Source organism: Orbicella franksi, chromosome 3 (assembly GCF_964199315.1).
Source record: "Orbicella franksi chromosome 3, jaOrbFran1.1, whole genome shotgun sequence".
Taxonomy (NCBI): Eukaryota; Metazoa; Cnidaria; class Anthozoa; order Scleractinia; family Merulinidae; genus Orbicella; species Orbicella franksi.
In genome coordinates, this window is record NC_138147.1 from 20,258,768 (window position 1) to 20,284,013 (window position 25,246).

At 37.0% G+C, this 25,246-nt stretch overlaps 2 protein-coding genes across 2 annotated transcripts; one reads left to right on the forward strand and one right to left on the reverse strand.

Annotated features, from left to right (window-relative positions):
- Positions 1-19: 19 nt before the first annotated feature.
- On the reverse strand, positions 20-5,729 carry LOC145482644 (large ribosomal subunit protein bL20m-like). The gene is made up of 5 exons (XM_081461254.1): positions 5,571-5,729; positions 3,971-4,081; positions 3,811-3,888; positions 2,457-2,522; positions 20-2,024 (listed from the first exon to the last, which is right to left on the reverse strand). The coding sequence occupies exons 1-5, from the start codon at positions 5,631-5,633 to the stop codon at positions 1,968-1,970; spliced, it is 375 nt and encodes a 124-aa protein (XP_081317380.1). The 5' UTR covers positions 5,634-5,729; the 3' UTR covers positions 20-1,967.
- Positions 5,730-5,805: 76 nt separating this feature from the next.
- LOC145482600 (coiled-coil domain-containing protein 63-like) lies at positions 5,806-24,085 on the forward strand. Its single transcript, XM_081461205.1, has 16 exons — positions 5,806-5,882; positions 10,008-10,083; positions 12,542-12,641; positions 13,323-13,407; positions 14,601-14,646; positions 14,961-15,019; positions 16,675-16,724; positions 17,239-17,311; positions 19,017-19,198; positions 20,382-20,616; positions 21,331-21,495; positions 22,064-22,232; positions 22,795-22,892; positions 23,102-23,167; positions 23,268-23,459; positions 23,680-24,085. Exons 2-16 carry the CDS (start codon positions 10,026-10,028, stop codon positions 23,773-23,775), a joined length of 1,674 nt encoding a protein of 557 aa, XP_081317331.1. The 5' UTR covers positions 5,806-5,882; positions 10,008-10,025; the 3' UTR covers positions 23,776-24,085.
- The last annotated feature ends 1,161 nt before the right edge of the window (positions 24,086-25,246 follow it).

Below are 25,246 nucleotides of genomic sequence, written 5' to 3' on the forward strand. Positions count from 1 at the left end.
TGTTAAGTAACAAAAATTTAATTTTAAAATAACTGCAAGTTTTTCCTAAAAAAACATCAGTTAATTAATGTGCATGTTGTCATTCTCCACTGCATAAATACGATCGTCCATCAGTCTAGTCAGGTTTCATTACATGTGAGATTTTGGTCAGTGGGTATTACCATATTAGAATTTTAAAGCTAGTCATTTATTTCTTGTAATGGCCAATTCCCTCTATGAGACAAGCCTGCAAGGAATCATGGTAGTTGTACTCATCATCTTGGACTGGAGGTTTTTTATTTTCATGAATACAACTACCATGATCCTCTGCTCGTACGTCTCACATAGGGAATTGGTCATTTTTCTACTAAGTATATATACATACAGGTAAAAGGGTTGTTACCTATTGTTAACTTGTATACAAGTGAAAGGGGTGCAAACTAACTTGCTTGTGTAAACCTACGTCTGCCTGTCCTGTTGCTGGACTTCTGTTATCATGGCTAATTTAATTACAGTATTTTCAAAATGGTGTCCCCAAGACATCAACATGCTGTTGCTAAGGCAATACCAAATCTGATAACTTGTTCTGAACACAGCTTTAGCATGCCTTCCACAGTTCTCAGTGCTGATGCAAGCAGCTGTGTATGGCACAAGGAAGTAGTGTCAGTACAACAATAGCTAACAATCATTTTATTAGCTGTATGCCAGTGCTATGCATACCTGTCTGTGAGCAAGCCATGATAACTATGAGAAAATCTATTCATGGTTTCCTTTTCTTTCCTATATGAGTATGGGGCTCTGCTTGGCAGCCCTTTGGGCCACCACAGCTCTGCTGGTATGCAGATTTAGCCAAGACTAAAAGCAGAGCTCCTGATTGCCATAATTAACCATAAAGGAAAATGAGGATTTGTTTTTCTTGAATCAGAAACTAAAAAAAAATCATCAAGTGTGAGCATGTAATTGTTCAGCATGTGGTTTCACTATTTCTTCCAGTTAAGTTTGAACAAACCATACCCAATAAGTGTACCCAAGATTGTAGTAAATACATGTGTAATATAATCAGGGACTTTCCAAGAGATGATTGTGCAAGGAATAAATTATGTCAGAAAGTCAACAATGAGCCAGGGGTTAATTTGCGCCATAATTTGAGCCCACGACCTAATCAAAAAACCAGTACCTGGTCAGAGAAAAACCTTGGACTTTAAAGAAATGCATGACCTCAATGAGCTCTTAACCTGTGGTTCTGAATGAAATTTGGCTTTAAAATCTTGATACAAAAGGTGGCACAGTGAAACATACAAAACTAATTAGTTGAGTACAAATATTAAAGATTTCAATGCAAAATCATACAGAATATTGCCTGATTCTCAGTCAACAATAAGGCTAAAATAAGATGATATTTGCAAGACTGAGCAGGTTAATTCTTCTAGTACACAGCAAATTGTCAATGGGAAGAAACATTTGCCTGCCAAATTAACTGGTCATACAGCATTTTGCAAATTTTAATAAATCTTGACAAATATATAGGCCAGGTATCTACATAATTAAAAATAAGTATATAAGATGACACACAAAAGGAATTCATCATCATATTGCATGGACATGGTAACAGGTTATTGAAAAATAATGTGACATTTGCGTAGAAAGTTATTTCCATGAGTTGTAGGCATTATGTGTTGGTGTTAGGCTGCATCATTCTGTGATGTACATGATGAATATGACACTAAAATAACCACACAAGACAGCACCAAGTACGTCCAGTATACATGTCAAACATAACCTGTTCCATGTAATAAAGGAATTAATGGCCATTTCAGAACAAACTGCCCAAGAGAAAATAATAAGTACAAAAATTTAACAATATTTTGTTTAATATGACTAAGATCAATACTAGGGCATCAGTATTCATGATGTGACCTTCCTCACTGCAGTAATAAGCAAAGCACTGTTTATATGATCTTTTGATTCCAAGGAGTATCAATGTATTACTAAAGAGCTGCCAATAAGCCATCTTTTAAGCGACGTTTTCCAAGTTCTGCCAGGGCCTGCAAGATACAAATTATTTACAAAAATAGTCAATAAGAGCACTGACATCGGGCATTTTGTGTGGATGTGAAGACTGAACATTTTCCAATCTTCCTCTCTTCCTGTGACTGCTTGCATCCCTCTTTTCATCCCTCCCATCTGTTCACCTCCTTTCTTTTGTCTCTCTTTGCTTGTTCTCCTTCCTTTGCTTCCCACCTTTCTCCCCAACCATCTCATTCATGCCTGTCTACCTACATGGATCTGTCTCCCTTCTACCTGCTCTCCCTGCCTTTCTGTCTCCCTTGCTCTCTCCATGCATTCCCACCTGCTTTCTTGCACCCTCCCACTCTTTCTTTTGCCTGTATCCCTACTTGCCCCTGTCTTCCCCCCCCCCCCTCGTTCCTTGCTCCCTTCCTTAATTCCTTCCTCTCTGTACGTAATTGCACACAAACCTTGAATGATCTAGGTTCATGTATGGCCAGTTCAGACATCATTTTTCTGTTTAATTGGATGTTACACTGTTGAGGTAAGAGAAATAAATTTGTTTTAACTATAAATCCAAGCTGTCTATTTGAAGACTGAAGCTAGCCCATCTAAATCTATATTACTGCCACATGGGTGAACTCTTCATGTCTAAACTGTGTTGTCAATGGTTGGCAGGAAAGCTAGATAGATACCATAAATTGTTTGTACTTCATGATGCACTGCTACATTAGTCTGCTGTGACAACATCTCAGAGCTCTGGTCGAGTTTTCAATTTACATTTCAAGAAACATTCCTTTTAATATGCTCCTGATGAAAATGAAAGTACTTTGAAGCAAAGTTTCCTATATTACATTTTTAAAAAAGTACTTAATCAGCCACTCCCCACTGGGGCTTTTCAGGACCAATACTTGATGAAAATTCTACAAGTTTTGTTTTAAAGGGGCAGTATCACGAGAGGTCTTCTAAGGTTTTTGTGCAAACTATGCTAAAATTATAAAGGTGCACCCACTGATACCTTAAAACGACAAAAAAGAAAAAAAGGCAAAAACTCAATCGCTAAGAGATCAATGAGTTTTAGTGATTTTCCTCCAAGTAACATTGTCAAACTTGAAAACATCGGCCCGATATTTTCAAGGTTTAGACCACTTCTTTCCTACTCATCCGTTGCCATAACAGTTAAAAACAACTTTTGTGACTAGTACCGTGCATTTTAGCAAGGTTAGGCAACTACTAGTGGATTTCCAATTAATACCAACACCTTCATTGGACTTTTAAGTAACACTAAATCTTGGTTAGACTGCCCCTTAAACCAGGCGCAGCATTAACTGATGAAGCACGAACTGACATTTTACAACGCAACGCTTTGTGGCATAAGCGACAACTTCCCTTCTTGAAGAGTGCATTAAATGAACTTACTATACATAACTTTCACCCGACTATTGATTGGAAAAATAAAAATACTATTGAAACTGGGTCTCACTATTTTTGGGGAGGGGGAATGGTTGGGGGTGGACTTCCTACTTTCAGGGGGTTGCTACTTTTGGGATTCATTAATGGCCACAATTTTTTGATGTTACTTTCGGAGGGTCGCTACTTTCAAGGGGTTGTTACTTTCAGAAGTTTATGGTGCATATACATGCAGCAAAATCAGCTGTGTCTAAATGCCAGCACCCCACTAAGTACTGTTGTATCTTTATCAGTCACCGCAAAAGGAAAGCTTACAAAGTGTTTTAACCACATGCTGATTAGAAATCAGTTCCCTGACTCCTCTTTGTAAATGGATAGTTCCTATAAGTAGAAGCAAGAAATACAAGATCATACCTGAACCATTTTATGCATGAAGGTTGAGTAGTTGATATTGTGTTCTCTGGTAGCAATATTTATTCTGGTGATCCACAGCTAAAAAAAAAAGAAAGAGTGTAACATAAGTGACAACAGTCATGGGTACAAAAAGGCAAACCAAAGCAGTGAATATACTCACTGTACGCATTTCTCTTTTCTTCAGCCTTCTGCTGATGTACTGATACTGCAGAGCTTTCTGGACTCTTCTTATTGCTATACTGTAGCAGTTCTTAGAACGACCACGAAAACCCTATGAAGAAGACAAAATGTAAGAACTATGTTGGGATAAGGGGTACAGTATGAAACATATACCTATAAGAGTGTATACCTGAAAGCTGATTTACATGTATACTCCCCCCCCCCCCCATTTATAAACCCTCCTTGGCCCTGCTAATAGGCCCATATACAAGTATACAAAACTACTATTCTAAAACAACCATCATAAACTGAGGGCTTGTAACAGTATATGTCAACTGTTCAAGTTGACAAAATTTGTTTGTAGTTACATGTAGCTGTCAATCAATATGATCTGTTCCAATGGCTTACACTGACGATTCTCCAATAGGAATGGCCAGATCAGATCTCAACACACTTTGCTTTCAAACTTGTGCTGTGATTGGTTGAGAACTCCTGAAAACTCTACAATGGCTTCAGATGGCCCCAGTTGAAGTTGTTGCACTTGCAACAATGCCATCTTGCTGGGTAAGCAAAGCGGTCAGAAATTACCGTGTTTATATGGGAATCAGATGGCAAATAACTTTTGTTGAAATATTAATTTTGCATAACTTATAAATCGCAACTTTACCATACTAGGTAGCTTATTGTATTCACCAAATTTGAAGGACATAGCTGGGCTAAAAGATGCTCAATTAATTTTTAATTTCCCATACATTTGCCTATAATTTTTTTCCTGCGAACTGCGTCTACCCAGCCAAATGTACAGACAAATAAATGGAAAATTAGAAAACTTAACTGAGCTTCTTCTAGCAAAGCTACATCCTTCAAACTTGGTGAATATAATCTTCTACCTAGTATTTTAACGTTGCAATTCACAAATTGAGTAAAATTCAATTTTTAAAAAAGTTATTTGCCATCGGATTCCCATACAAACACTCCAGGCATAGTGAATCAATAAAAATTGACATTTGAAATCAATCGATATCAATCGCCGATTGTTATTGATTGACATCTGCAATTGATAACAATCAAACACATAGAAAAATTTTTTATCGATTGCTATCCATAAATGACAAAAATTGCTAACAATCAATAATTCCTGTCTTTACGAATTACCGAATATCGATTGTTATTGATTGAAAAAATGCAAATAATTGAAATCACTAGAACACTGACTGTATTGTTTATTTCGCTTCATCTAAATGCTACGATAACACTGGAGGGTTTTAAGCTGCTACTCTACTGACACAGACTAGCCTGAGCTTCTTCCGGTGTTGTAAACTAGCAACAAAAGATGTCAAGCCCAAAATGTTTCGTTAGTTGTTTCTGTTTTTGTTATTTTGTTGATGATTGTAAAAGATACACCGGCTATAAATATAAAATGACTCAATAACACCATTACAGAAAAAATTATCAATCATTTTATCTGTGTAACTTGTAAAAGGACAAAAATAATATTGTATTGATTGTTATTGATTGATAACGATTATCGGTTTATCGATTGACTACGCCTGGAAACACCGTAATTTCTGACCGCTTTGCCTATATATATTAAGGTTTACCTTTGCAAGGGCGAGTATTTTTTCTCTTTTCAGAGCTCGATTTGGCGGCCGTGCTCGAACCATGCTGGTGCTATTTCAGGCTCGAGTCTTAAGGACTTCATGTATATGGTCATGGCCTGTAGCCTGTGGTAGTAACTCCTTGGATATCCGCCCTTGATCCTTTGCGCCGATTAAAGTTCGGCTCCAAAGCGCCTGGGTACTAGAAAGAATTTCCATGGCAACAAGCTGAGTTCGAACACAGATAAGCAGCTCGAAGCAAGCTCGGAGTCATCTTGTAGTGTGTCTCTGAAGTCGTAAAAAGAAAGTAGTTTGGTAAGTTCACTGTTCCTTAGATTGTGCTGCTATCAATGAAAGTACTCTCTGTTTTATTTTTTTTCCTTAGCGAGATATTTTTCCCTGTGAGTTTACACGTTGATCAGTTGCACAAAAACATAAACGGGATTGTTCGACAGATTCTGCTTAGCAAAGTCACCTATGACATAAGTTCATTTGTATATTGAGACACAATTCAAGCATAGGAGACAACCGTATTGTACTGCATTGTCCTGTACATGAAGTCTTTTAAATGCACATGAAATCTTTTAAATGTACAGCAACAAGTCTTACGCGTTTCACAGGCTTTGGCTTCTTCATCAGACCAGTGGCACGTCACACTCACTCTGGCTTAGTTCTTCCCCTCGCTCTCCCCTTCCCTGCCCTGGTGATGGGCTAGTCCATTGCAGGTCACCCTGAGCATTTTATTCACCAATACCTATTATGATATGATTATATATCCTGGGCAGAGCGAGGATCTTACAATGTCTTTGGGGAGGGAAAAAATGATTGTCTTTGGTTGACTGTTTATGGGGGGTTCACAACAGGTCGATTTCACATCACCATTCAAATTTCCTCGATGAGTTGCAGCTATGACATGAAGGGGTATCAGTAAACACCCATACAGTCGAACCTCTATTATCCGTACCTCGATTATCTGGACTTTTTCTTTAGTCCCAATTTTGTCGTGAATATTTATTAGTCATGATCAAGATCCGTAGCAATATTCTTTTTAAAACTATAGCGTTGAAAAGTGCATTCAAAAGCGAGTTTGTTTTGCTTTTAAGGTGGCCGAACACAGTTTTCGCGTGCGCTTTTGCTGATGCAATTCAGTGCACGCACAAGGATTGCAAAAAACAAACATGCCGTCAATAGATAGATCATTTTATTTACTCAACACCTGCACTATCTGTGTTATTTTTCTCTATAATTGAATGCAGTGTATTGATGGCTTTAGTCTTTTATCATAAATATATGTTAGAAAAGGTAAAGATGCAAAGAACTCAGCAATTCTCAGCTTTTTCTTTGTTACCAAAAGAACCCAGTTAAATGCAGCACATGTATAGTAAGTCAAAAAATTGCGATTGAATGAAAATTTGCACTCTCGGAAATACGCCTATTTCTTGAGAACCACTCATTAGAATTTCACGAAATTTGGCATGAAAATACTTTAGGAAATAAGTAACTGGAGTATTCAAAATAATTGAACTTTAACAAAGGAAACTCGAGATATTCCAGTAAACCTTCAACAAGGGATAATTAAAGATCTCTCTGTTAAATTATTAGCAAAATGGTCTTAACTTGTGAGAATCGTTACAAGCTGGGTGCATGCACATTATAAAGAAAATCTAATGACTAGATTTTCTACAAATAAACAAAACTGATTTTAAAGGCCTGTTTATTAACCGCGCGGCCATGGGCCGAGCGCGGTTCTAGGTTTACCCGTGGTTTATTTTATTTTTTTTTTATTTTTTTTGTCGGTGACCAGACGCAGACCTCCGCTCGGCCAAACTTTGAGTCACGCAATGTGTGATGTTTTTCCGCCAGAAGCTGTTAAAACATAAACACACGGACAATTTTATGGATATTGTTTTCTTTTTTGTGGGTAAAATATATTTTCTTTTCGCTTTATCAAAGGGTTGGATTTAAAGGGAATAATAAATACGCTGAAAAAAGGTATTACGTCAGCCATGGAATGCGCTGACGTTGCAGCTTTCACTTTCGCTACGTGACAAATAAGATCGTGTTTACTTTGCAAGTTTATTTCTGTAGAAGTGACGGTCATTAATTTATTTGTAATTTTGCGACTATTTCTTGCGGTTTTAGGCAAATGAAGTAAATCCTTTGACTGTTTCATCGCAGTTCATAGATCGGAAAGAAAATTAAATATTTGCAAGCCAAGCAAAGAACGTGTCAGAACGTGCAAAGATTACGTCATTGATAGGGAAATAACCACCGTACTAAAGATAGCCGTAGATAACGCAATTCTTGAATTATGTGACTCGTGTGACTTCTTTGCTAACCCTTAACTCAAGGGGAAAAAACAATTAAATTTAATCGTGACTTTAAAGAAAGAAAGCGGTTTGTAATAGTGTTCGTATCTTCATGCCCATACATATCCCGAAGAAACTTCCAGATTAAGACTATTATGTCATCGGAGATGTCACAACGGCTACGCCTGATGGTGCGATAATAGAGTTTATGTTGATCAAGTGCTGTGATGTCTACAGTAATCAATGAATCATCAAAGATTGCTTTGGAATATGCACTGCGTTGCGACTGTAGTACTAAGAAACAGTTAAATTTTAAAAGCGTGGTTATAAGATCCAACAGATCTTCTTGTTTTTATTCATGTTGCCATGACAATGGCACACACGTCAGCTTAACCATCAAAAAACCAAAGTTTGTGTTGTTAACTTGCTTGCTGCCATTTTTGGTGACCAAGGGATCAAGGGTTTTAGAGAAAAAGGTGAATGAAACATAGGTATCAAAAACTGTGTTTGGCCACCTTAAAGAGCAAAAGCAGCACTCGCACACATCGTAACTAATGAAGAACACTCGAATGAGTTCTGATTGGCTGAGAGTTGAGTGGTTCAAGATGTACAGTAGACCATATTGTTTTCCAAACGATTTGTAAAAGTGTTGTTTCACGATTAAATGTTGCTTGATTTAAACAGTTTTGTTCTTCATTAATATTCATATTTTTTATTTTCCGGACCCTCGCTTATCCGGACCATTTCGTCTAGTCCCAACAAGTCCTGATAATCAAGGTTGCACTGTATATGAGAACAAGTGGATTAAAAACGTCAGGTTGAAAGTTGGCCAGTAAAGCACCATATATAACCAATTTAGCCTGATTCAAAAAAATCATGTTCTTATATGTAATAGTAATTGGACTGAGTGGAGTGCAATTCAGGGAGTAACCGTGCGAGTAATTTCAAAATTGGACGAGCGCAAAGTGCGAGACCGATTTGAAATTACGAGCATGATTAATCCCTGAGTTGTATGACACAAGGTCCAATTACTAATTAACCGTATTTAGAACTAATTTCGGAATTGAAAATTTCTTTTTGGGAACTTCTTTTGAGTGAAAACATATTTAGCACGTTTCATAAGCTTTGAAAACTGTAGGAAACAATGCAAAGAAAGCAATTAAAGCGCACGCAATTGACGTGTGAATCACGGGGGTATCCAATTACAGGTGTCCAGTTACAAAAAGTTCAAATTGGATACTGTTATAGGACACCCATGTGATCACATGCCAATTACGTGGCAAATAGGCGCACGGAGAACCAATCACAATCAAGAATTTTGTTGTAGATACGATTAAAAAAAGAAAGAGGATACCAGAATAAGAAATCACTCAAAGTAAAGTACTATGGTATTTTAGTATGACTCAACTAGTAGACTAATGCAAATCCTGCATTTTAATTGGCTACGCTACTAGGTCACCATTAGTAATAGTCCTTGAGTAGCAAAATTGGCGCAATCTAGCGTGAGGCTTTCTTTTGTTTTATTCCCAAATAAATATTTCTTCAACTTACATTAGCTAACTTTATTATTGTATCCTTTTCTGTCCGACTAGGGGGGTGATACTTAAACAATTAGACCCTTCGCCCTCTAGGGCCATGGGTCAATAGCCCATTCGGCTTCACGTTATTAGCACCTTGCTTAAGGTCACATTTAAATTAAATAAGTGCAAACTTGTTGGGGAAAAGGTTGTTGTTATTCATTGTAGTAGATGCAATAATAAAGTGTATTATCGTTTGTCTCACGATGTAGTCACTTGATATGTAGATCGCTATGTATATCGCTACATATCAAGTGACTACATTGTGAGACAAACAATAATACACTTTATTAAGTGCAAACTAACTTGTTGCACAAGAAAACAATAATAGAACATTGCACATTAATATTGGATAGTTATGCTGAAAAGAATATTTGGTTTGACATGGAAGATATTTGTCAGGGGTATGCAGTTTTCCAAAAAGTGGCAATGATCACTGACCTGCTACAATGCCTATTGATGGCATATTTATCATTCCTAAAAGAACTTGCTTCATTTGTAACTGATGTTAAATGAATTCAGTGACTTATTTGTATTCCTGTTTGAATTGTTAGCTTTTTTTAGAATTCAGCATGCAAAGGGTCCACAGTAGACGATCTGAAGGAAGTGAGGCAGAGGTTGATGGACTGGGTAATTGCATTATATGATTGTAGCTTTGATAACACATTATGTTTTTGTACAGATCTGCCAGGCTCCAAGGGTGAAAAATTAAAAAATCTTGAGGTACATGTACACTCAAATAAACCTGGAGATTATGTAAAAAACTAGAATGTCATATGACATTATTTTGCTTGTCTGACACAAGGAAGCATGTGGCATGAAGTCGGCTGATTCATACCCAGACCCCATTGATTGGCACATGACATACAATAAAGGAAAAAAAAAAAGATCTGTTAGTGTGTATTGATCACATAGTTTTTAGATTAATACAAAGTTTTAGAAACATCATTTAATGATTTTTTCCAGTCGATATATTTCCAAAAATCCAGGGAATTTTGGTTTTTGTCAGGAGACTACAGGAAATGACAAAAAAATAGGAGACTCGCAACCAAACTGGGAGGGTTGGTAGGTTTGTATGACAAACATGTTGATGTAACTTGCACTTAGCCAAATTCTCCAGAGTTTCTTACAAGTACTCTGAGATAAATTTTAAGAAATCCATTGTTCAGTTGGAAACCATGTCAAAGATGTAGTGTAGAATTTTTGTAAATATAGCCTGCATTGCAGGCATAAACGGGGAAGTGGGAGGAAAAACACAAGGAAGAAGTGAAAGAAACGCCTGCTATAAGAACCTGGGTTTTCGCATTACGCCCAACAATTTTGATGTAATCTGATTTCATCAAGTATCAATTACTGTCATCAGGTTTGCCAATCAGAAATGCTTGTCAGCGTAACTGACTTCCTGGGGAATTTAGTCAATTGAAATCATTTCCCAGTGGCCGCAAAATCAGAAATGCTGTAGAATTATGCTGTGTTATAAAGACTGCTGTAACTTCAAACAATCCCATAGCTGCTTCTGCTACAAACTGTGAGGCAGTGGAAGATAGCCAGTATTTTAAATTCACATCGGTGAATAACATACGTCTGGTAAATTGGAGAAATGAGCAGTAGGATAGCCCAGTGATTCCATCTCCTGCAGCTGGTCCTTCAAAGATACTTTTCAAAGGTGAAATAACGAGGATCAACGCTTTCCCATTCAGTTCATAGTTTTTAGTAAGAACAAACATTTGATAAATTAGATTTTTCCCATATCCTGCAGGTGCAAGTGCCTGAAACTGCTCTTCCAGCTGAAAGAGCTGTAAGTTATGACTGATTCTTGCCTGGGTTTTAACATAAATTTGGTCACAATAGTGAGATTTAAATCTCTCAAAGCCCATGCTTATACTTCTTCGTCTGCAACTATTTTTGGTTGCCTTTGATGAGATTGTGCAACTAACAATTAATAAGTTATTCAGTGATTATTAGCCAATGGGAATTTTGTGTTCCCAGTGAACACAGAAATGAACAAAAGGGGGTTCTTATATCAGGCATTCTTCTTTTCTCCCAGTCCCCATCCATTCCATCTGCACTTTGCCCCCCCCCCCCCTTCCCCCATTTAACACCTGTTACACAGGCTATGTAAATATGGTAGAGATAAGTGAAAATGACGAAGATTTTTAGAATTAGTATAAAATGTCTGCGTTGTGGTCAAATGTCTGCATACTTCTGTAACATAATAACTTTCATGATATTCACACATTACATGCAGAGGGTTGCAGTGAGTGTGGGGGCTTTTCCATGGAATTGTTGTTATACATTATATTGAGTGAAACCTAGTTAGTTCTCCAAATCCTGACTCAACTTGTATTCCAAACCAAAATAAATTATTTTCTTACACCATTGTCAGATGAGATCTCCAAAATCCATGACATTTTCAGACCTGCCTGTTTGTGTATATAATATCCAAACAAAGGAAATCTTGGGTTAATTCTCTATCTGCTTTTTTCTGTTCAGAGTGAAAAGTCTGTTACATATAGATATATATACTGTATATTATCATCAGTTGATACAGTCTGTGGGTCTCGCTTCAATCCAAGCCTAAAAGGCTCAAAAGCCATATCCTAAAGCATGGCACATTCACACAGTCATGTAAATATATTAATGGTTTATGTTTGGTTTAAAACTTTTCAAATTTATAATCATTTTAATTTTACTTTATGTTGTCATACTAATTTGTCTTATATTTGCTATCATAATCTAAACAAGGAAAAATACACATAAATATTAAAAAGTGGTTCAAAAAATTTTGAAGCAGAAATAGCCCACAAGGAAGTACCCCAGCGAGTGGTGTTATTGCTATCAATTTCAGAAACAGCATCTAATTTTGGGCTTTTAAAAAATTTGAGCACCAAAATGAGGAGAAAGAGATCATTACTGACTAAACAGACAGATCACTGCCCCATGCTCACACTGGTCAGGAGGTTCCTTCCTGAAATTTGTAGGCCCATTCCCTTAACAGTTGACATAAAATATATGAAAACACTTTATTGAGACTCAACTGATCAACTTCTATCACAACTGTATTTGTTTTATACTTGATTAATTTCAGCTGAACAAGAACTTGCAAAGCTCCAACGCCAGTATCGTATCATTGAAGGAGACAGAAGGGCTTACAGTGAGGAGACTCAGAACCTCATAAGAAAACAAATGTAGGTTTCATGCAAACCAGCTACATGTATTCCTTATGTTTGCATTGTGTGTTAATGTTCAGTTTTCATGTTCCAGTCAGTCAACCTTTCAATATGATGATAGACTCCCTTGTTTAGCAAAACAGTTGACAGTTTTCCCACTAAATAATGTGACCTAAAGTTCATGAAACCCATATTATACATGTATGATACAGAAATGTTATTTGTTAAGAAATAATTGCTAATATTACTAAATTTTCCCATATTTAATGGGTGATTCCAGAAAATATCCATACCTCCATACCCTACCACAGGCAGCATGAACATTTTAACCCCCCCTTGCCTTTGGAAATTTCAAAATGTTCTAAACCTCCTTCCCCCCCCCCCCCCCATGCCCTCCAAATTCCAGAATTGTTAACCCCTCCTCCCCTCTGGAATTTCCGATTTTTTTCAGACCTTTTAGAATTCCTGTTTTACTGCCTAAAGCTTCTAACAAACGGGAAACTTGCGCTAATTCCTCCCCCCCTCCAAGAAAATTCTGTTTACAATTTTCAGTCAAGATTTAGAGCTGAATTCTCCCCCTCCCATGCATCCAGTCCAAGAAGCCACCCGTGGTATGGGTATGGATTTTTTCTGGAATCACTCAATTCATCTTGGATAAAAGAATACATGTAAGGTCATGGTCTTTCACTTTCATTACAGTGAAGCCATCCGTTCCCTTGAGAGTGAAAATGAAGAATTGATGAAAGATAACACCTTGGCTGGAAGTATACAGAATCAGAACCAGGTATTAACATTAGACAGACCATCAATATTTATGGTTTTTTTGGTTGGTCTGTTTTGTAAGGGACAGCGAATGGTAAATGCAAGAATTTGTGAGACAGCTAAACAAGCGTTTTTCTCTGCGGGCCTGAGACATTTTTTACTTTTAAGGTTGCGAGACTGCCAGCTTCTTTGAACTTGCTGGAAGTGGAAATTTGCTTATAACACACTACGTTATGATATCCTAGAACAAAATAACTGTTTTTCTTGCTCCAAAATGGACGTGCAGGAGGTTTTGTAGTTTTTTTGGAATTCAGACAATTTAGGAGAAGTTGGGTTTAACTTTTTCTCCAAAATTTGTCAGTTGCTCCATTGAAATTCAATATCAAGTGATGAAAAGATGTCGTGTATAAAAACAGATAAGTGCATCAAGACTCGGAGACAGCTTCGTATAAAAATCAAGACTGCGAGACTCACATAACTACTAAAAAACAAGACTGCAAGACTCTTGCAATTCAACTAAAATTTTGCTAGATCCAGAGTTTTTGAAGGACCATTCACAACCCCTTTTGTAACCTGCACATGCCATACATACTATGTAGTGCAGTCAAATAAATATCTTAACAGTAATATAATTTTTTTTACAAAAAAATGTGTATGTCCAGTAATAAAAAAAATGACATAGTCCAGTTTAATGGCCTTAACACTCATGGTTCAGCGGCTTCAGCATAATTTCATGTTCAGTGACTGACACAAACCACTCTGATTCCTACCCTTTTCTATACTTCAGCTTGTGAAAACCCTGCCCTTGGAAAGTTTACAAATGTATATGTCCAGACTGAAAAAAGACCGCTTTGGAGCAGAACAAACCCCTATAATCCAGGATAGGGACTATGCACCCTCCTGATGCTTCCATAGATAGGATAATTTTCAACACCTTCAGCTCAGTTTACGAGATGTTACAAACTTTCAAATAGGTTCTTTACATTACTGAAGTGAAATTTGCCTTCTGTCTCTGTCAAATAAGCCATTGTTCCCAGTTTGTCAAGTGGTATACATGTATAATTAAAATAATAAGTTTCCTATCAGGCTTTAGTCTACATTAATTTTGTATCACTACATTCTATCACTAGGCAGGTTGTAAAAAGATTACATTTGAATTAAGTGTTCTGTTTGAATTAAGTATTATTTTATCCTTTGGTACTTTGTCAATTTCAGGACAGATCAAATACAGACAAATTGAGTATTCTTCTAACTAAGGAAGGTAAGTTTAATTACAGATTACCTGCATTGGCTATACGTTGTTATCACTTTCAAAACATTTTGTTTGATGGCTATTATGTAATACAAATTACTTTCAGGTAGATGTGTCTCTCTTGACTACATGTACCATGTGGTGCACCACAAAAAAAATACAAATACACCTCATGTCTGTATCAGATTTAATTACAATTAATTAATTATTTAATTAATTAATTAATTACTGCAATGTGAGAAAAGAAAAGTTGATTTAGCAAAACAGGCTAAAAAATTGTTACACCAAAACCATTTTTAAGCAAAGATATTTTTTGAATGCAGATGAACTCAAGGAACAGCTTGATGACGTGACCCAAGACATAACAACACTTGATGATCAGGTAATAATAATGACTTTGTTTATCTCATGCTAGTGATGAAGATTAATAAACAGATTTTTATTGCATGGCTCCAGAAGTTATTGATACCCTCCCCCATATGCATGTACCTTGAGTGTTACAGAATGTGTAGTTCCAGAAAATATCCATACTCCCCCCCCCCCCCCCACGGAGGGTCACGGAAATTCTGAGGGGTAGAGGAGTCTAAAAGAGGTAAATTTCCAAAGGGGAGGGGGGCTACTCAAGGAGTTTTCTTTCCGGTGGGTCTGAAATGCGATTGAATGAACACTACCATACTTTCCCAATTGATTCAGGTACCCAGACCAACAGAAATGTTCCATCCGTTGAGAAATAAATGTTAGATTCTTATATTTTATATTTTCCATTTTTCTTCCGACATCGTACAACCGACAGCAATCCTGAGTATCGTGTTTGTTGGATGTCAAGTTGAACAAAATGCCGACGAAGAGGCGCAGCAATACATGAACAATGAAGTTGATAGTTTATACTTTGAGGATCGTGCTGTATTTAGCTTACATGCAGCTCAGATGCTTTTTCCAGCATTAATCATGCCGTCAATTAAATGCAATTCGTACTTTGTTTATTTCGTTTGATACTTGTACAAAATTATTCCCCGTTTTGGACTTGCCATAACTAGGTTATCACATATTTTTCATTGTTATCCGTGTAGTTAATAGTTTGCTTTAAGTGAGCAAAGTCGATTCAAAGCCATTTGTCTTGAACTGTATGTAAATGTGGACAGCAAGGAGCGTTTAAGCGGTAGCCGAGATTTCATTTGGTCATTTATAGACTGAATGAACAATGAGTGTTTCACATATGAAATGTATGACAATTCAAAAAACTAAGGCATAAAATGAATTTACTATCATTTACAAACTACAGAGACAAAGCGTATGACTTAATTGATGTATTCCTTTGGTGAAAGAAAAAATAAAGCAACATTTGAAAAAAATGTTGCGTGACGACTTTACTACGTGTGTAAAGTAATTCGATATGTTGTTTTGACCATGCATAAATTAAAACTTTGACTGGGTTATTTGAAAGAGCTTTATTTACGTTCTGAGATTCTTACATGAAAACTTCCTTTGGTGAAGAAAAAGTCAGCTGCTATGCCATTTGGGAGTGAAGCACTTCTAAGTCAGTTGTTTGTTAGTTGAAACTCCGGTTCAAACATTTTAACATGACATGAAGGAACGTGCCATGCGTGCAGTCTACCGTGAAAAAGTACATCTTTGTCTTCAATGTAACTATAACTAAATTTTATTACAATTAATGAGTTAAGTCTTGTTTTTTATGGATATGGAATTTCCAAGGGATAGGGGGGCCCAAGTAGAAAAATCATGGAAATTCTAGGGGTTGGGGGGAGTACCGTGAAGCCCCCTGGGATGGAAAATCCTGGGGGGGGTGGGGGGTCAACCGGGAACCACACAATTTCAAGTTTGTTGTTTTTCTGGTTACATCAGAAAAACAGTTGCCATATTCACACTTGGTTGTGATATAATGTACTTTTGGACTTATTATTTTGAGAAGGCTTCGATCATTGACTTTAAGAGAGTTCATAGAGAAACTTCGCTTTATATTGTAGGGTTTAGTATTATTAAGTTCTTTGTTTAATTTTTTTAAAATCAATTTTGCAGATAAGAGTAATCGAGAAGAAGATTAAACAACAGAGAAAAAATATGGGAGGGTAAGAAAGTAGTTAATTTATTGCCAAGTACAGTGTACAAATTATGTACAACATGTTTATGTACATGTAGTTTTTAGTGGCTTGTTGTATGATTGTGTGGCAGCTAGTAGAGTCACATAAATTTGTGTAAAATTGAAAATAATTAAGGTTCCTCAATCATCAAATATATACCGGTAATTTTTTTTTAAAGTTGCTTTTGTTGGAGAAATAAATAAATGTGACTGGTTCATTATGTGTGATTGAAGGAAGTACCAGGTCATACTCAGCACACAGAGGTTGTGGAATTCCCAAAGGGAGGTGTAAATGTTTTTGGATGGAAAAGTATGAAACCATGCTGAAATCTCCAGTGGGAGAGTGGTTGATCAAACAAAACCCCTTCATTTTATGGATTTTTCTGAAAGAACACAGTCATGTGTGACTAATGTTTCAACCCTATCCTTTATATCTGAACTTGTTTAAAGAGCTGATGCAAAAATTGTCCATTCATGTGATACTTTTGAATTATTTTTTGTAGTGTTCATAGTAGTCATCTGCAGAATAAGAGAACTCAGAAATATATCAGAGTTCTTGAAAACAGATTAGACAAGGTAAAGCAGTCTATCATTTTAATGTTTATTACATTGATATGATTTATATAAAGTGTGTTCTTGAAATGGCTACATGTAGCTTTTTCTTCAGCATGTAATATATAGATTTAGGCCAGCCTAAAAACTTAGCTCCTGGGCCGGGTTGTTCAAAGCCCTATTAAGCTAACCCAGGAAAAGGTAGAATTTTTGAGGTTTTCTGTATATTGTTTGGCCTTCTGTTTTGAGTTTTAATAATCATCATATACACAAAACAAAGCAGCAAAAGATATTTGTATAGGAGAAGTTATAATTCAGTTAACTTTTAATCCTGGGTTTTAACCGGCCTCCGAACAATCCTGCCTGGTTTTCAACAAGTTATCCTGACATGAGCCCACAATCCATTCAAAAACATTACTTGGTCAGCGGTCTACTTCAAAAAACACGTGACCTCGATGAGCTGTAAACTTGAGCCGGCAATATGCTCACCTGATACTGGTCAGCAGATACCTTGTTTTGACAGGTGTCAATTGATCATAGCATGGATGTCTAATATCAAAGAAGTACACGGTAAACCAAGGCTGCATGACCCTGTCAACCTATTATTTGGAGTATGGCCACCATGTTGCATGACTCTGTCGTTGCCGTGCGTAGCGCCCACAAGCAATACTGCTAGCCATGATAGCCATGAGAAAATCAACTCATGAGTTTCCTTTTCTTTCCTATATCAGTATGGGGCTCCACTTGGCGGCCCTTTGGGCTGGCGGAGCTCCACTATTAGATCATGCCTGAGCACTAATTTTCAGCCATTATTGTTTGAGTATTATTACTTTACACCAACAATTGAAACATGCCAATTTATAACTGCCATAATAATTGTAGTTCAGAGATAACTATGTATTCCAAGGTAGGAAAAATATGAAATCCAGTTGCCCAGTTGCCCAGTAGGTGTGCAATGTTCATGCATGTTATAAACTACATCATATACTAGGTGCAGTCTATAGTCAGTGGAAGACTATAGTGTTATGCTTGAATTTAAAATTAATCCATGCTTTCAACTCATTGTTTTGCTCATCTTGCAGTCTTTAGTGGAAATCATTACTAACAAGACTACAGAGGCTAATTTCACTTGCCCAGTGGACCACCAAATTCCATTTTCACTAACCCAAGAGCAAAATTTACTTGCCCCTTGTAATTGGACCTGAGTTTTTTCCTGCCCTGCATTCCTTTTCTGTTCTGTTATAGCTTTCTAAGTTTACAATGTAGATGTATATTTCTAAGTAATCATTATTTCTGTCATTAACTCTGTGATTTATTTTGTATTAATTATATGTCAACAATTTTTTTGTCTCTTTATTGTATAAAACAGATAAATTCTTTGTTGTCATGCATCTGTTCAGTAATAGATCACCGAAGATGTCAAAATGTGGTAGGAACATCAGTGACAGACTCAGCTATTGCCTTTTGAGCCACTTTTTTGTTCTTACCACATTTTGACGTCGTCTCTGATCAATTACTGAACAGACACGTGACAATATGGAATCTATTTGTTAAGCTGACGATGACAGAATCTGTGACTGTTAAAACAAGTCTTTCAAAAGTCAAGAGCACTGTGTTTTATCTAAAAGTGTTCATCTGTCTTCTGATATCAGGACCCTATTGGAAACCACTTGGGAACATGGGTAGTTATTTTTGCTTAACATGACTTTTTTTTACCTTTCTCTTGCAGGCCAAAATAGACTTCAATTGTTGCCTATCAGAAAATGGTAATCTGCGTGAAACATTTGATCACATGCGATTGGAGAAGAAGACTTTTGACACCATTCGCTTGAAACTGGAGAAGGAGTTAGTGGAAAACAAACAGAATATTATGGAAGGAATTGAAACCTCAACAGCAGCTTATGAGGCTCGGTTGGTAATAATTTAATGTGATATTACATAATATCTAAAACAAACAAGCAGATCTTAGTTAATGAAGGAGACAAATGACAGGAAAATTCAAAGGGTAGATTTTATTATTTATTTTTGTTCTTAACTTATAAGTAAAGTAAATAAAATTTATTGACTCCTGCTTGTCATTACTGTTCCTTATAACTCCCACACTTAAGTGGTGTTTTATCTTCTTATACCTGATGACGCCATTATGTAAGAAATAGAAAACATGTACATGTACCATGTTTCCATCAAGTTTTAGTATAAATCTACTGGCATTCTATCACAAACGGCATTCTCTGATTGGCTACGCTACTCACCAGCTATTCTGTGATAGTGAGTAGCGTAGCAGTGTCTCCTTGTTAACAAAGTGACGGTTGCTTCTTGGTGTTTTTGAAGTGTCTGTGAAGAGGATTTAGATAAAGTTTTTAATGACCAATAGATTTATACTAAGACAATTAGATTTCTCTCTCTAGATTTCTGTGTGCGATAGAAATCTCGAGCTCATAATCTAATTGTTTAATAGAAACAGGAGTGGAAGTTTGGGGAATGAGAAATGCTGTGGGAACACGAGCCAACAGTGTAACCACAGCTTTTTCGAGTTTTCTCAAACTTTCACAAGTGTTTCTATTAAACAATTAGATTATGAGCTCGAGATTTCTATTACGCATAGAAATCTAGAGCGAATAATCTAATTGTTTTAGTATAAATCTACTAGTCGTTCAAAACTTTGTCTAAATCCTCTTCACATACTGTGAGTGACTTCAAAAATGCCAAGAAGTGACTGTCATTTTGTTAACAAGGGCACACTGCTATGCTACTCACTATCTATCAAAGAATAGATAGTAGCGTAGCCAATCAGAGAACGACATTCATGATAAAACGCTAGTAGATTTATACTAAAACTCAATAGAAGCATGAAGAACACGTCTTTAATTTCTTTTAGAAAAAAACACAACAGATAAAAGAAAATGGCTTGCTTACTTTGATCATCAAAATGTAATTCTCTTTGCTCATGCCATCATTATGTCAACCGCTTGTGTTAGTTCTGTGTTTCTATTGAGTCATAGAAACACAATTTTTAACCAATCAGTGTGCATATTTTCTTTGCACTATTTTCTAAAATTAATTAAATATATGTTTAAATTTTTGTTGTTTATAGCGATGAAGCGCAGGGAAAGATGATGGCATTAAAAGAGAAAGCCGATAAAGATTTAGCTCAGTATAATACTGAACTCAAGGAGCTGATGCGCATCATTGAACATGATCGCAAACTTAAAGAATTCATGAGGATAAAAAGTGAAGAGAGAGCTGAAATGATGGAGGGTGAATTGTCATCTCAGAGAAAGAAAAAGGATGAGAAAGAAAGAGGTGACAAAGCTGAGGAAACCATTGAGGTAGGGAGGACATTCCATGTTAAATTTAATTATCTCCTGTCCCAACAGTTTAAGTTCATTTGATTGCTAGAGAGTGGAAGCACTCAGAGATAGCACCTTCACATGTTATTTGGAAAAATTTGCCTGCATTAAACCTTCCTACTTATGATATGTTTTTTGTAGTGTGCTGCCCACAGATTATTTTTTTGAGGACTAGTTGTTACTCTTTTAAAATCAAATGGGAGCAATTTTCAATTGAGTATTGTAAAACCAAAACCAACGTAATCACTCTGGCCGGTCACAAACTACACAGACAATCTAGTGAACCAATCAAAAAAAGAAAAAAATACATGTGCATGTAGCGGATACTAGCATGGGAAAACATGGAAGCAAGTTGCTATTGGTTTTGGTTTTACTTTAGATTGGATGACAAGATGGCACAACTTTTTTGTAATTACAATCAGTGTACAATGCAAAAACTTAAGTAAATGCGACTGACTTTAGACACTAAATTGAAAACAGCTTTAGATAAGAATGGCTCAAAGAAATACGTTGTGCTCTGCAAAAGTGACCATGGCAGTGGTTTATATGTACAAATAAAACAAATAAGTGATGAAGGAGGCACACAGACAGATATCCAAATCCAGGAATCTTTTTTCGCTTTCTACAGTGTTCAGCTTGTTTTTGTGTGGTGTTTAGAAGAATGTCAAATCAGTTTGTGTTGTTTTATTGTAGTCATACGAGGCAGCTTTCCAGACAATCAAAGAGGCCACTGGTATTGAGGATATTGATCTGTTGGTATCCAAGTTTATTGAAGTGGAGGACAAGAATTTTGCGCTGTTCAATTATGTTAATGAACTAAACAATGAAATTGAACTGCTACAAGAACAAATTAATGAGGTAAAAATACTTCAAAAGATTTTTAAACTATTTTAGTGATGATTCAGTTGCATGTTACACTCATGTATACCTTTCAGTTGGTGGGGAGGGGGTGCAAATGAGGTGAGATTATTAGACTGTGTGCTTTTTGTCAGCTCCAAAAAACAGCCTTACCAAAAATTCTCAAATTACAAAAATTATGCCCAAAAGGTCATTGGGCTGTACATTTTAAACACCCAAAAGGTTTCACATCTCGCACACATATCATTTTAAATTATACCTCAGAGTTGAGCAGAGTTCTCAGTCGAAGATCAAAACAGACAGGTTTTCCTCTCCTGTCAAGACAAAAGTAGCGGCCTGTTTTGGTTAAAAATTACAAGGCTTGAGTAGCAATGGAATGGTCATCAGACATAATATCATGAAGCCTCTTGTAATATATCTTCAGCCAGCTGATCAGAAAACCACTGGGAACCCTACTTGAGACAAACATCTTGCACATCTTGTTTTTGCGTCAAAATTGTTTAAGACACGAAGATTTTTTTAATGTTTCTCATTGTTAATATTCCTGGGCTGTTGTCTCTGTGATCAGAATCAGGCAGAAATTGAGAAGTTCAAAAGTGAGGAAGTGGAGATGGCTACCCAAAGGAAGGCTCTCCTCAAAGATCTAGAGGACAGCTTGTCTTCAAGTACTGAACAAGCTGATCAGTACGACACACAGTATAAACAGAGCAAGAAAATACTGGAACAACTTAAATCAGGTGTGTGTAGTGTAAACAACTGCTTCCTGTAGTTGCTAAGTACAGTATTACAAAGTACATTATTTGCAGATTCTCCGTATCTCTACAGAGTGTCAACGCAGTCAAAGCACAAAATGTTTGTGTTTTTTTCATAATTTGTATTTTCCAATTTCTCAGCCTGCTAAACCATTAAGCGATTCCCAAACCACGTGGTGTAATGTACGACTCGGGGACTGGGGACAATCCGGTTATGGTATCTTGATAGAGGGTAGCTATTGAAGAGGGGGTGCTTATTAGTGAAAGATTTTGCTCAAAGATCTTGGAAAATCCTTGCAAAGATCTTTGCAATATCCTCTAAAGAAAGAATCCTTGAAAGATCCTTACCTTTTCACCAGGAGAGGGCGCTAGGAGTCATTACGATACGGGTTGTGTTTCTATAGATTTGATAGTCAAAGTGCCGACTGAAACCCCTTATTCTCATATTATATCAGAGTACAAAACAGGGAACACTATTTTTCGTAGGGCCCATGTTTACTTCAAACATGGTTCTTTGGATTTTAAACAAATCCTGTTTTATTTTCAGGAGTGGACTCGCTGTTTAACAAGATCAATTGTGATCGCAGTGCCATAACTGACATGTTGGGAGGAGCATCTGGAGTCACTGATGCCAACATGATGCAGGTAACTCTATCAGTTCTTTGTATTTTACTGCGACAACTTAGATGGACACCAAGAACAGAAAATTTAGTCTCGCCGCTGACAACATATAAGACATATAAAGCCGCAACAATCAGATTACGCAACTGAAAAGAGGTGCCTGTTTTTGAATAAGAGTCATTACCACTGTTGATGTTATGTATGTGTAAGCTTCCATTGTATTTTGTTTTCAGTTTCTTGGTTTGATCGAGCAAAGGACAAATGAGCTTCTTCAAGTTCATGGATTTATCACCACAAAGGTAAACCTCTTAGCACTTGTGAGTATTTTTAAATGCAATTATTTTGTTTCTTTACATAATTTTCCCAGACCACCATGTTAAAGTGTACTTTCGTTTTCAGGAGTCTGATCGTGAGGGTGAGCCCGCGGTGGCAGTGGGTCTTTTGGGTCAGGGACCTCAGCCAGGAATGGCGTCTGTAGCAATTGTTCCTCCGACGACTGGCGACGATTATGATTCGGATGGTTCATCGGGTTCCGAGGATGAACAACGACCGCTCACCCAACAAGAACTGAAAAACAAAATTTTGAAAGGGGTAAGCCAATTCTTTTGCGTACTGTGAAACTTTATTATTTCTCTTTAATTACGAAAGCACTGCTCTTGAGGACAATTTAATTTACCAGGCGTCAGTATTGTGAAGTGAGCGCGATACGTGATGACACCTCCCCCCCCCCCCCCCCCAGTCATGAACTTAATCACCTCATTGCATCAAGGTAGTTAGTGTATCATAATAGTGGTGTTATTGTACTTTGCAGATCACCAAGCGCGAGGCACATCCTAAGAAATCGCAACATCCCGGATCAGCAGGTTCAGACAAGTCTCCGACCAAGAAAAAGAAAGGACCCAAGTAGTGTGAACAATCCAGTCCTGCCAGGGGTCCTGCCAGGGGTCCACCTGCTAGCCGCTTTCGGCTTGTTATAAGTTACACATGCCCAAGGGTGAACGCACACCCACACCACGAGAAATAAGTAGCCCTGGACTCTACGAGAACATTTGTTTGAACGACGTGCATGGTGCTACTGATTGTACAAAATTACATATTCGATATGTACATAGTCAGTTTGATTTATCTTAGCCCTGTTTTATTGGTGTCAGTGCTAACTTCACTGAGAGTATGTAAACATCCTTAACGTTATGTAAATAAACGATTCACTTGTATAGTGTGTCCTATGTAGTATATATTGCTTGCACTTTTTGTGTCACTACACGAAGACGCAACGTGTACTCTACATGCCAATTTACTCTGGGCTTACATGTTCGCGAAAATGGTTATGTATTGAATGAAATGTGGTTTTCAGTTAAGCCGTCTTTCAGTTTTCCTGTGGCTCTTACGTTTGACCCTTCCATTTTAAACATGTTACATTGCTCCGTTTCACGTTTGGTTCTTTAGCTCACACTGCATGAAATCCAAAACTGGATTTATGATCTTTTAGATACTGACTATCCCATTTATACCTATAGCACCTGACGACGTCCTGTAAGCCTGGTGCAAAGTATATATCACCTTATAAGTTTACCAAATGTCAACCCTAGTGGACGATATCGTCGCTTGGAATGGCAACTGACAATTATAAAGCCCGGGTAATTCCAGATAAATCGGTGAAAGGAGAAAATGAAAAACACTGATCCCACAAATACTACTCATATAACAAAAGACCGTTAAATAGCCAATGGATAATGACGATAATGTAAACTGGACGGGTTATTAACCCTTTGAATAAACGACATTTTCTTGGTGGACGAAGGTCGACGCAGGATCCAATTTTGGCCTTCAGTTCAATTTCCTTCCACATACATTCTACGCATGCTTGCGTGACTTAAGGAATGTAAATGTAAAGTGTGGGAAGACGTTAATCGACAATGTGCAAAACAAATAAAATTGCTTTGCTGCCGACGTATCGAGAGTACTAAAGAAGTACTTTCCCAGCGTACTTTCCTGAAGTTCGGTTCTTCTGGCACAAAACAAAACTAAACAGAGAAGAGCACAAGCATTTTTTCCCCATTTCAGCAATACAACAGTATGTTGCTTTATTTACACCGACCCTCACAAAATACATTAGAATTAATGCCTAATTACTAAACAAACAATACAGCACAACCTTTGACCAGGAGCTAATCCAGTATAAGAGGGGTGGTGTCCTGCCTCTCTTTAGTCCTTTGAAGTGTCGTCACCCGCTGCTCTAGTCAGGTACTTTTGACCCCGGTTATTAATTTATCATTTTCAGCAAATTCAAGTTTTTGTGCAGGCAGCATTACACCAAAAAAACTTTTTTCCCAAAAAAATTTGCTTCCTTCCCACTATTCATGACACGTTTAGGCTGT